The sequence below is a fragment of the Salvelinus sp. IW2-2015 genome, linkage group LG19 (genome assembly GCF_002910315.2).
Source record: "Salvelinus sp. IW2-2015 linkage group LG19, ASM291031v2, whole genome shotgun sequence".
Taxonomy (NCBI): domain Eukaryota; kingdom Metazoa; phylum Chordata; class Actinopteri; order Salmoniformes; family Salmonidae; genus Salvelinus; species Salvelinus sp. IW2-2015.
Window position 1 is genome coordinate 22,489,271 of NC_036859.1, and position 12,435 is coordinate 22,501,705.

General features: G+C 42.4%; 1 protein-coding gene across 3 annotated transcripts in view; it reads left to right on the forward strand.

Moving 5' to 3' along the window:
- LOC111979640 (pappalysin-2) overlaps window positions 1-12,435 on the forward strand; it is a 63,355-nt gene that overhangs the window by 21,743 nt on the left and 29,177 nt on the right. For all 3 annotated transcript variants that reach the window (XM_024010245.2, XM_024010246.2, XM_070448892.1), the window contains exons 7-9: window positions 7,067-7,249; window positions 7,497-7,794; window positions 11,226-11,354. In XM_024010245.2, the coding sequence (XP_023866013.1) occupies window positions 7,067-7,249; window positions 7,497-7,794; window positions 11,226-11,354 (610 nt within the window). The remainder of the gene's footprint in view (window positions 1-7,066; window positions 7,250-7,496; window positions 7,795-11,225; window positions 11,355-12,435) is intronic.

Sequence of the window (12,435 nt, forward strand, 5' to 3'; positions counted from 1 at the left end):
AAAACAGGGAATTTTTACTAGGATAAAATGTCAGGAATTGTGAAAAACTGAGTTTAAATGTATTTGGCTAAGGTGTATGTAAACTTCCGACTTCAACTGTAGGTATTATGGACTGGGTTAGGCAGAGGTTGAAATTGTCAGTGAAGTCACCCGCCAGCTGGTCAGCGTATGCTCTGAGAACACGTCCTGGTAATCAGTCTTGCCCCGCAGCCTTGTGAATGTTAACCTGCTTAATGAAAGGTCCTATTCTCATCGGCTACCGAGCGAGCGAGATCACACAGTCATCTGGAACTGCTGGTTCTCTCATGCATGGTTCAGTGTTTCATGCTTCAAAGTCAGCATAGAAGGCATTTAGGTTGTCTGGTAAGCTTGCTTCACTGGGCAGCTCGCAGCTGGGTTTTTCTTTCTAATATTTGATAGTTTTCTAGCCCGGCCACATCCGATGAGCATTAGAGCCGGCGTAGTAGGATTCTGTCTTAGTCCTGTTTTGATGCTTTCCCTGTTTGATGGCTCATCGGAGGTTGTCATAGGATTTCTTATAAGCGTCCGGATTAGTGAGAACTCTCCATGCATTACTTTTAATAACGATAAATACAATTACAGCATTAGCCAGGAGAAAAGAGTGGAATCTATAATTCTGGGGGAGACACACAGTCTGTTGGCTTTTGTTGTGTACTGTAGTGTAGTTTATGGGAGAGAGTTATATTACCTGCTTGTCCATGTTTAAGCCATGGAGTTCATTCATGGGCCTTGAGAACTTCTGTTGGAACAGGAAAACAAAAGTTTTACAAATTAAAAAATTTAAGAGGCTTTTTGTACACTGAGTGTACAAAACATCATCATATTGAGTTGCACCCCCTTTGCCCCAGAACACCCTCAATTTGACAGAGCATGGCCTCTACAAGGTGTTGAAAGTGTTCCACAGGGATGCTAGCCCATATTGACTCCAAAGCTTCCCACAGTTGTGTCAAGTTGGCTGGATGTCTTTTGAGTGGTGGACAATTCTTAATACACACAGGACACTTTTGAGCATGAAAACCCCAGCAGGGTTGAAGTTCTTGACACACTCAAACCAGTGTGCCTGGCACCTACTACCATATCCCGTTCAAAGGCACATAAAACTTTTGTCTTGCCCATTCACCCTCTAAATGGCAGATATACACAATCCATGTCTGAATTGTCTAAAGGCTGAAAAATCCTTTAACCTGTCTCCTCCCCTTCATCTACACTGATTGAAGTTGATTTAACAGGTGATCAATAAAGGATCATAGCTTTCACCTGTATAACTCTTTTGAATGCCGAAAAACATTGGTTTTACATTTAACAATAAACTTGAACTTTTCTCCAAGAGTTGCTGAATTTCTTCTTCACTTCAGTTTGCTCCTAAATTCATACACATTGGTTGAAGAGCGAGGTCACTGTGTTTCCTTCCCTTAACTAGGCAAATTCTTATTTACAATGACGGCCTACTCCGGCCAAACCTGGGCGATGCTGGACCAATTGTGCGCTGCCCTGTGGGACTCCCAATCACGGTCGGATGTGATATAGCCTGGATAAGGTTGATTAGTTATACTATACAGCCGACAATGCGGTTGTTAAAGGCATTTTCCCAGATGCAGAGATCGCATTCATGGTAAATGCTGCGTATGTCAGGTCACGCATAAATTACCTTTAAAATAGTTCGTTGCGCTATAACGCTCCTTACATTAGCAGCCAAGTCTTAGAGCAAAACGTATTATATTTTACAAAAATCCTTGCTACTCCATTAGTATGATATGTTACGTTTGGTATGACAGTAGGTTACCTAAGGCAAAAACTAAAGGAGGGTGGTCTGGCGGGATTGATGGGTAAATGTATAATGTGAATTTCTAGCAACCCAAAGGTTGTCTGTTCAAATCTCATTATGGACAACTTTAGCATCTGAGCTAATTAGCAACTTTGCAACTACTTACTACTTTTTAGCTACTTTGCAATTACTGAGCATGTTAGTTAACCCTTCCCCTAATCCTAACTTTAACCATTTATCCTAACTCTTAACCCTAACCATAGCCCTAACCTAACGTAGCATATCATACTAATGCATTCAAACATAATATATCATACTAAAGCAGTTGAACATGAAATATACTACTAAAGCAGTCAAACATAATATGTCATACTAAAGCAGTTAAACGTAGCATATCATATTATACAAATGACAGCATTCGCACGAAACTGAAAGCGCGAACCACTGCTTTTAACCAGGGCAAGGTGAAATATAACCGAATACAAACAGTGTAGCTATTCCCTCCGCAAGGCAATCAAACAAGCTAAGCGTCAGTATAGAGACAAAGTAGAGTCGCAATTCAACCGCAGACACAAGAGGTATGTGGCAGGGTCTACAGTCAATCACAGATTACAAAAAGAAAACCAGCCCAGTCGCGGACCAGGATGTCTTGCTCCCAGACAGACTAAACAACTTCTTTGCTCGCTTTGAGGACAATACAGTGCCACTGACACGGCCCGCTACCAAAACCTGTGGACTCTCCTTCACTGCAGCCGACGTGAGTAAAACATTTAAACGTGTTAATCCTCGCAAGGCTGCAGGCCCAGACGGCATCCCCAGCCGCGTCCTCAGAGCATGCACAGACCAGCTGACTGGTGTGTTTACGGACATATTCAATCAGCCTTATCCCAGGCTGCTGTCCCCACATGCTTCAAGAGGGCCACCATTGTTCCTGTTCCCAAGAAAGCTAAGGTAACTGAGCTAAACGACTACCGCCCTGTAGCACTCACTTCCATCATCATGAAGTGCTTTGAGAGACTAGTCAAGGACCATATCACCTCCACCCTACCTGACACCCTAGACCCACTCCAATTTGCTTACCACCCCAATAGGTCCACAGACGATGCAATCGCAACCACACTGGCCTAACCCATCTGGACAAGAGGAATACCTATGTGAGAATGCTGTTCTGCGATTACAGCTCAGCATTTAACACCATAGTACCCTCTAAACTCGTCACTAAGCTCGAGACCCTGGTTCTCGACTCCGCCCTGTGCAACTGGGTCCTGGACTTCCTGACGGGCCGCCCCCAGGTGGTGAGGGTAGGTAACAACATCTCCACCCCGCTGATCCTCAACACTGGGGCCCCACAAGGGTGCGTTCTGAGCCCTCTCCTGTACTCCCTGTTCACCCACGACTGCGTGGCCATGCACGCCTCCAACTCAATCATCAAGTTTGCAGACGACACTACAGTGGTAGGCTTGATTACCAACAACGACGAGACGGCCTACTGGGAGGAGGTGAGGGCCCTCGGAGTGTGGTGTCAGGAAAATAACCTCACACTCAACGTCAACAAAACAACGGAGATGATCGTGGACTTCAGGAAACAGCAGAAGGAGCACCCCCCTATCCACATCGACGGGACAGTAGTGGAGAGGGTAGTAAGTTTTAAGTTCCTCGGCGTACACATCACGGACAAACTGAATTGGTCCACCCACACAGACAGCGTGGTGAAGAAGGCGCAGCAGCGCCCTCTAGCTTTGGGATGTTGACCCCTGTCACAGTGCTGTCCTTCACGACATCAGCAATCTCAGACAAAGTGTTCACTCTGGTCTTTCTGAAGCACTGCTTGATGAGGCCAAAGCACCAGCCGTGGGCAAACTTGGTGTGGCCTGTGATCAGGAAGTGAAGGTCCAGACTGTGGTGGAGCTTGTGCGTGGTCTGCCAGGCACAATACCAGAGCACAAACTTGTTCTTGTTTTGGCCACTGCAGTTATCACAATTCAGGGCCACAAGTGCTTCCCTAACTCCGTAGTTGGTGGAGAAATGGTGCATGTAGTTGAGGACTGCGCTGCTGCCTTTGCTGGATGACGTGCCTTCATCAATCAAGTAGTTGACTTGTTATGGTATTCCTTCACAGCAGACACCAAACAAGCCACACTTGCGAGGAGTTAAAAAGTAGATGGGACCTGGCTGCATAGGGTCAGAAGGATAGTGCACCTTCAAATAACAAAATAACATTAAGATATAACATTAAGATATATCATATATCATATAATTTTTTTATAAATCATTATCAGGTAACTTTCATTTACCTACAAATGTGCAGAGCAGCAGCACTGCATACAGAAACATCATCTTGGAAATTGGAAGTTAAAATGATAACACACAGCCCGACTACACGTACCTCTGGAAAATACAGAAATAATGTAAGATCAGGAAAAGTAGTGCCAATCATGTTGTAGGTCAATTAAATAATCAAAACGTGTTGTTTATGCTTTACATACCAAGTGTTGTCATCGATTCCTTGTAGAGATGCCACACTGCTGCTTTTGTCACATGGGATGGCAGCAGCCTTCCACCAAAGTGTTTGTGTCCTGGTAATAATATTGCATTATCCTCTGCGTAGTTGTTGATGAAGTTCACCACTCGCTGCAAGTCCTCATGCTTCAGGTGTAACCTGTGCTTGCTTGGGCCATCTCTCTTTTTGATGGGAGGCATTAGACCATTCTCCTTATATGACTGGTGGAGGACAGTCAGGCGTGTTCTACTGATGCTGAAAGACAAATTCCAAATACAAATATTTTGGCATTATTATACAATAGATAGCCGTAATCGCCGTCAGACAAACCTGGCTAACTTGATGGGTCATGTGATCATCTGGCGAAGTGGAGTCTTTTGTTAAGACATGCTAGCTAAACAATGAACCATAATCCTAATCCATAGAGCACTAGCAATACAAACCGATTGTCAAAGCTAGCTAAAGTTAACCAATTAGGTTCAATATTAGTTAGTTAGCTAGCTAACATTAGGCTATAACTAGCCATGCGAAATGGCATTCTGCGATAACATTACTACACACAGATCATAAACGTAATGTTAGCCAGCGAACCAGCCATCTAACGTCAGCTAGCTAGCTAGCTAACAGTAAGCTTTAACTTGCAATGAAAAACACTTTCTGACTAAATTTGAAAAATTCTAAAAGTATTTGGTTTTAAATATACTTAAGTATCAAAAGTAAAAGTATAAATCATTTGACATTCCTTATATCAAGCAAACCGGATAGCTCAATGTTCTTGTTTTTTTTATTTACAGATAGCCAGGGGCACACTCCAACACTCAGACATTTACAGATAGCCAGGGGCACACTCCGACACTCAGACATTTACAGATAGCCAGGGGCACACTCCGACACTCAGACATTTACAGATAGCCAGGGGCACACTCCAACACTCAGACATTTACAGATAGCCAGGGGCACACTCCAACACTCAGACATCATTTATGAACGAAGCATGTGTTTAGTGAATCCACCAGATCAGATGCAGTAGGGATGACAAGAGATGTTCTCATGATAAGTGTGTGAATTGGACAATTTTTCTGTCCTGCTAAGCATTCAAAATGTAACAAGTACTTTTGGGTGTCAGGAAAATGTATGGAGTAATAATTTTCTTTAGGAATGTAGTGAAGTAAATGTAAAAGTTGTCAAAAATATGAATAGTAAAATAAAGTTCACACTAACCGTGTGCAATGCCATAAGAATCATCTTAAGCTTTAACCCTCATCCAAACTCTGACCATTTTACTCGTCCTAGCAGAGCTGGTTAAGCTGTTTTCATGTTATCCAGAGTGTTGGTGGTTGTAACTGTGCTCCTGGCAACAATTTAATTGCTCTTTTTTGCTGACGTTTACTGACACCAGCCATATTCAACCGGTGTTGACCGTTCGTAAATTCATCAGTTATTCTGCGCTCTGGCACACTCAGACGAGAGGAACATTTATTTCAGGTAAAATACTGTATCTAGGCTACATKATTCTTTTCACAGAAACATATCCTTCCTTTGATGTGTTCCTCCACTGAAACCCAAGCATTAATTTTCAGACCTGGGGAGTCTATTTCATCTTGAGAAAGGGGAAAAGTAGTGACATGGTTAAGTTGCTGAAAGTAGGAAGGATGATACACTAAGATCTTGAAGCACTAGGCTTTCCTACTAGGCTTTCCTGTGGGAGCCGTTTGCCACATCTGATACAGTGATTAATCTGGGCCTGTGTTGAGGCCTTTCTCTGTTTATCTGACCACTTTAGTTTTATGGTTTGACTTGGCGTGCTGATGTTTACCCTGTACAAATCCACACATGTGAAGGAGCCACATTGGGTGCAGATAGCAGAAGCTGGGGAAGCTGAGGACGCTCAGGCATTGGCTGGCTGGGGCTACTGCTGCAGGCTCTCTCCCTCTATCCCTCTCCATTCGGCAGTTTATTTCAGTGCTCTGCTGAGACACACGACCTGCTCCTGTTCCTCTTTTACCACCAGGAAATGAACATGCTTTATAAATTGTTTTGTGAGCCTGTCTGTCCCAATTAAGAAATTGATTCCTTTCCTGTGTYAAGTTGCACCTGGGTATGTTGTGTTCTAGAGGGTGGTTAGGAAAATACCAGTCCAGTCCAAAACCAGGTCATGTGATTTTCCCAGTCTCTCTCTACTGTATGATTCTCCCTCAGAACATAGCTTGTACTCTCTACTAGCCCTCTTTAATAATAGTACAGTAATGGTTTTTCAGTGATTCAAATCATTTCACAACTTCAGTAAAGATACTGCACTAATTAAAGACAACAGAGTGCCTACCTTTGAAACCAATGAATTCTAGCTCTCTGCATTTTATCAGTGTGGGTGGGAAGGTACTGTGTATGTCATGAGTTGAGAAGGCTTAGATGTAGAAAAAAGTTGTAGGCCTATCTGCTATATCTGTTGTCACTTTTACCTTTCTTTGGTTGCATTCCAAAGGGCACCATATTCACCAGACCCCTATGGACCCTTGTCAAAAGTAGTGCAATATAAAGGGTATAGGGGGCCATTTGGGACGCATGTACAGTAGGTGTATATATTGTAAGACCAGTGTGTGTGTGTGTGTGTGTGTGTGTGTGTGTGTGTGTGTGTGTGTGTGTGTGTGTGTGTGTGTGTGTGTGTGTGTGTGTGTGTGTGTGTGTGTGTGTGTGTGTGTGTGTGTGTGTGTGTGTGTGTGGTGTGTGTGTGGTTGTTTGCGCGGGCGGTCGTGCGTGCGTGCGTGCGTGTGCGTTTACAGGCCCTCCAGATGTATACCAGCCATGTGAGCCCAGCCTACAGGCCTGGAGTCCAGAACTCAGCCTGTATGATGCCAACGTGACGTCTCCCTGCCCTGAAACCGAGGGTTGTGTCCTGATGCTGCGCTTCCTCCACCTTGTGGTCCCTGACAGCCTCACTGTGTGGGTCACCTACATCTCAGCCGGTGGGTCCCGGATTCATTCTAGTGGTCTCCAACAGTGTACATTTAGCATTACTGAAACTCTCCACAATACAAGCCACACGTTGTGTCTACCTGAATGATAATGCTTTGGCTATTCATCTGAGCAGGTAATGTGAAGTTACACCAGTTATTTGTCCTAGGTATTTATGAATAAATAAATGGCCAAGCATGTGCACTACTCTGGAACTGCTTGATTATACAGCTTATATCCACCATGTTGTCTCTACAGATAACCAGGTGATTACCAACATCGAGCTAATAACAGACACAGACGAGTCTCTAGACATGGGTCCACAGCACGTCTTCTGTGATGTGCCCCTCACCCTACATGTGCACACCGAAAAAAGGGTGGCAGCTGTCAAACTGAGCACCTTTGATGAGAAGATGGAGATTGACGCTATTCTGCTTACTTCTGGCCCCCATAATCCTCTCTGCTCCAGTTGCCAGCCTCTGATCTACCGAGTTGTCCGGCAACCGCCGTTTTCAGGCGATCTGGTCCAGCAAACTCTGCTTACATTTACAGACAGGTACAGTAATATTTACATTGACAGATATAGAGTACCAGTCAAAAGTTTGGACACACCTACTCATTCAAGGGTTTTTCTTTATTTTTACTATTTTCTACATTGTAGAATAATAGTGAAAACATCAAAACTATGAAATAACACATGGAATCATGTAGTAACCCCTTTGCCTTGAACACAACTTTGCACACTCTTGGTATTCTCTCAACCAGCTTCATGAGGTAGTCACTGGGAATGCATTTCAATTAACAGGTGTGCCTTGTTAAAAGTTCATTTGTGGAATTTCTTTCCTTAATGCATTTGAGCCAATCAGTTGTGTTGTGACAAGGTATGGGTGGTATACAGAAGATAGCCCTATTTGGTAAAAGAACAAGTCCAAATTATGGCAAGAACAGCTCAAATAACCAAAGAGAAACGACAGTTCATCATTACTTTAAGACATAAAGGTCAGTCAAGCTGAAAAATTTCAAGAACTTTGAGAGTTTCTTCAAGTGCAGTCGCAAAAACCATCAAGGGCTATGTCTCTCATGAGGACCGCCACAGGAATGGAAGACCCAGAGTTACGTTTGCTGCAGAGGATAAGTTCTTTAGAGTTAACTACATCTCAGATTGCAGTCCAAATAAATGCTTCACAGAGTTCAAGTAACAGACACATTGCAGCATCAACTGTTCAGAGGAGACTGCGTGAATCAGGCCTTCATGGTCGAATTCTTGCAAAGAAACCACCACTAAAGAACACCAAGAAGAAGAAGAGACTTGCTTGGACCAAGAAACACGAGCAATGGACATTAGACCGGTGGAAATCTGTCCTTTGGTCTGATGAGTACAAATTTGAGATTTTTGGTTCCAACCGCTGTGTCTTTGTGAGACGCAGAGTAAGTGAACGGATGATCTCTGCATGTGTGGTTCCCATGGAGGAGGTGGTGCGATGGTGCTTTGCTGGTGACACTGTCAGTGATTTATTTAGAATTCAAGGCACACTTAACCAGCATGGCTACCACAGCATTCTGCAGCAATACGCCATCCCATCTGGTTTGCTCTTGGTGGGACTATAATTTGTTTTTCAACAAGACAATGACCCAACACACCTCTAGGCTGTGTAAGGGCTATTTGACCAAGAAGGAGAGTGATGGAGTGCTGCATCAGATGACCTGGCTTCCACAATCACCCAATTGAGATGGTTTGAGATGAGTTTGACAGCAGAGTAAAGGAAAAGCAGCCAACAAGTGCTCAGCATATGTGGGAACTCCTTCAAGACTGTTGGAAAAGCATTCCAGGTTAAGCTGGTTGAGAGAATTACCAAGAGCCAAAGCTTTCATCGAGGCAAATGGTGGCTACTTTGAAGAATCTCAAATATTAAATATATTTTGATTTGTTTAACACTTTTTTGGTTACTACACGATTCAATATGTGTTATTTCATAGTTTTGATGTCGTCACTATTATTCTACGATGTATAAAATAGTAAAAATAACAACAACAAAAAAATTAGTAGGTGTGTTCAAACTACTGTACTGTATGTAGCCGCACACTCTGGAATTCGGCAAATACTTTGACCTTAGTCTGGAAATTTCTCCTGTGTGGACACAGATGTATTGTTTTGAGGTCATGTACCACTGCTCCAAGAAGTGGACCTAAGAATACACACACACACAAAAAAAATCACGATCAATGTATAATTTATGTCACTTACAAAGACCATACATAATCGTCTGTAGCCCCAGAAACTGAGATTTGTGTCATTATCAAGTATTTCGGTGTGGCACAGTTTTCGCAACACAGAACCAACTGTATTCAACATTCCCTTTAGCACTAGCCACTGATACAAATCAACATCAAGGGCATTATTTCATTAAAAGTTTTCAGAGGATTCCGGCGTACGTCAAACCATTTTAATCTCATGCAGTGAGAAAAGGTGTTAAATTGATTGTCTGCATCCAATTTTGCATTACACATAACATAAGTCAGTCCCCTAAACATTAAGATATTTCCCATGTCATATACATTTTTTAAATTCTGTTCCAGCTTACTTTTATTCATTAGAGTCAGCTTGTATTTGGTATTAGTGTCATACACATTTTTTTGTGAATGATTTTGTAATTTTCCACTAACACTTTCTGGGATATTGTTGCTTTTCAAGCACTTGCAGGAGTAGGTGGATGTGCTTAAGAGGTCACATTGAGGAATACATTTGGTTTCATCTCTAAAAGTTRCACAAGTGGCTGTAAGTGCAAAAAGATGTAAAAACCAAGGGGAATTCAGTTATGTGGAGGGAAGAGGAGGGCAGAGAGGTTGTGTTTGGGGGAAGGCAGTCTCTGGAATATAAACCAAATTTGACCAGCAAAAACAGTAAACACCTGTGGCTCTTTGGAGCTGTTGCTCAGCCATTTCCTCTTGCTGAAGGCTCTGTACTGTATGCTCATCATGGTTAGTATATGATAAGTGAGAGGCCTGTCATTTGGAGGAGGGGGTAAAGAGAGAGAAGTGGAGTGCATTGCAGGAGAGAAATGAAAGAAAGGCTTAGAATTGTGACTGTGAGTCTACACTGCCACCAAGAGGTATAGCTGGCAAAACAAGATGGTTTTGCACTTGATATCCTAATCCTTAAATATTTGACTCTCGTTTTTGGTCTATTAGGAGTAAAAAAAACACCTTTGGGGTATGTGTGAAATAGGTGTAGGATAAAGTTATGTTGTTAGTCCATGGACAAGGATGTATTATTTTCCTCTGACCCTCATAGCCTAGTTTCTGCTAACTAGTGGCTCATAAACATTTGACTTGTACATTAATAACTGATTGTATCATTCCCAAAACTACCCTAAGTCTAAGCCCTCAAAAAAACACACAGGCTCCTCCGGTGGTATGCTGGATAGAGCGGGCTCTTAGAGTTGATCCATAATTGATAAGGGTAATTTGTAGTGGGAGGAAATCAGACACGTCTGAGAGAGTAGAGGATGTGCATTTTTGTAGGCATTCTTTACAGCTGGCCGGAGACAATGGTAATCTAGGAGGGCTGCCGGGAAATCAAAGGTAGGCTCTTTTTATAGTTTGGAGCTGACTCAAACAGATCAATAGCTCTGGGACAGGAGGTATGATATCACTGTACCCACCGTACCTCCTGTTTAGGTTTAAGGTCACGGCTTCCTACAGCAAGCTTAGATGACTAGGTGACTCTGGACACAGATACACAAGAGCAATCTGTTTCTTATTGTGTATCTATGTGCACTGTCGTTTCCATATAACCTTGCTGTTCAAAATGGTTATTTGACAATAATAGCTATCGGTTTAGTTTAGTCATTTGTATCTCTATGCAACAATTCCACCTGGAAATAATCTGAAATGTCAATTATGTCTTTAAAACTAAAGGAATACAATTCCATGACACAAAAATGCTGTTTATACTTGAATGTTACATGTTTTGATGTGTTCATACAGTGATATTGAAAAGGACATGGAGTACCAGTACAGAGTTCAGGTGGAAGCAGACGGTCTTCTCAGTGAGCTCTCCCCACCTCTCCTCTACACCCATGGAGCTGCCTACTGCGGTGACGGACTTCTCCAGGGGTCAGTCAGTTTACACAGTATTCACATCCCAGATGAAGTGCCTTGAGAAAGTATTCATACTCTTTGACTTATTCCACATTTTGTTGTGTTACAGCCTGAATTTAAAATGGATAAGAAATTTAAAAAATCTCACCCATCGACACACAATACCCCATAATGACAAAGTGAAAACATTTATTTAGACAGTTTTCCAAATTAGGTTTACGTCAAAACTGTATCTCGGCCACTCAGGAATATTCACTGTCTTCTTGGTAAGCAACTCCAGTGTAGATTTGGCGTTGTGTTTTAGGTTATTGTCCTGCTGAAAGGTTAATTCATCTCCCAGTGTCTGGTGGAAAGCAGACTAAATCAGGTTTTCCTCTAGGATGTTGCCTGTGCTTAGCTCCATTCAGTTTCTGTTTTATCCTTAAAAACTCCACGGTCCTTAACGATTACAAGCATACACATAACATGATGGAGCCACCACTATGCTTGAAAATATGGAGAGTGGTGTTCAGTAATGTGTTGTATTGGATTTTCCCAAACATAACACTTTGTATTCAGGACAAAAGTGAATTGCTTTCCCATATTTTTTGCAGTATTACTTTAGTGCCTTTTTGCAAACAAGATGCATGTTTTGAAATATTTGTATTCTGTGCAGGCTTCCTTTCATTCACTCTGTCAATTAAGTTAGTATTGTGGAGTAAATACAWTGTTTTTATCCATCCTCAGTTTTCTCCTATCACAGCCATTTAACTCTGGAACTGTTTTAAAGTCCCCATTGGCCTCATGGTGAAATCCCTGAGTGGTTTCCTTCCTCTCCTGCAACTGAATTAGCCTGTATTTTTGTAGTGACTGGGTGTATTGATACACCATCCAAAGTGTAATTAATAACTTCCCGATGCTCAAAGAGATATTCAATGTCTGCTTTTATTTTTATTTTTACCCATCTCCCAATAGGTGCCCTTCTTTGTGAGACATTGGAAAACCTCCCTGGTCTTTGTGGTTACATCTGTGTTTGAAATGCACTGCTTGACTGAGAAACCTTACAGATAATTGTATGTGTGGGGTACAGAGATGAGGTAGTCATTCACAAATCATG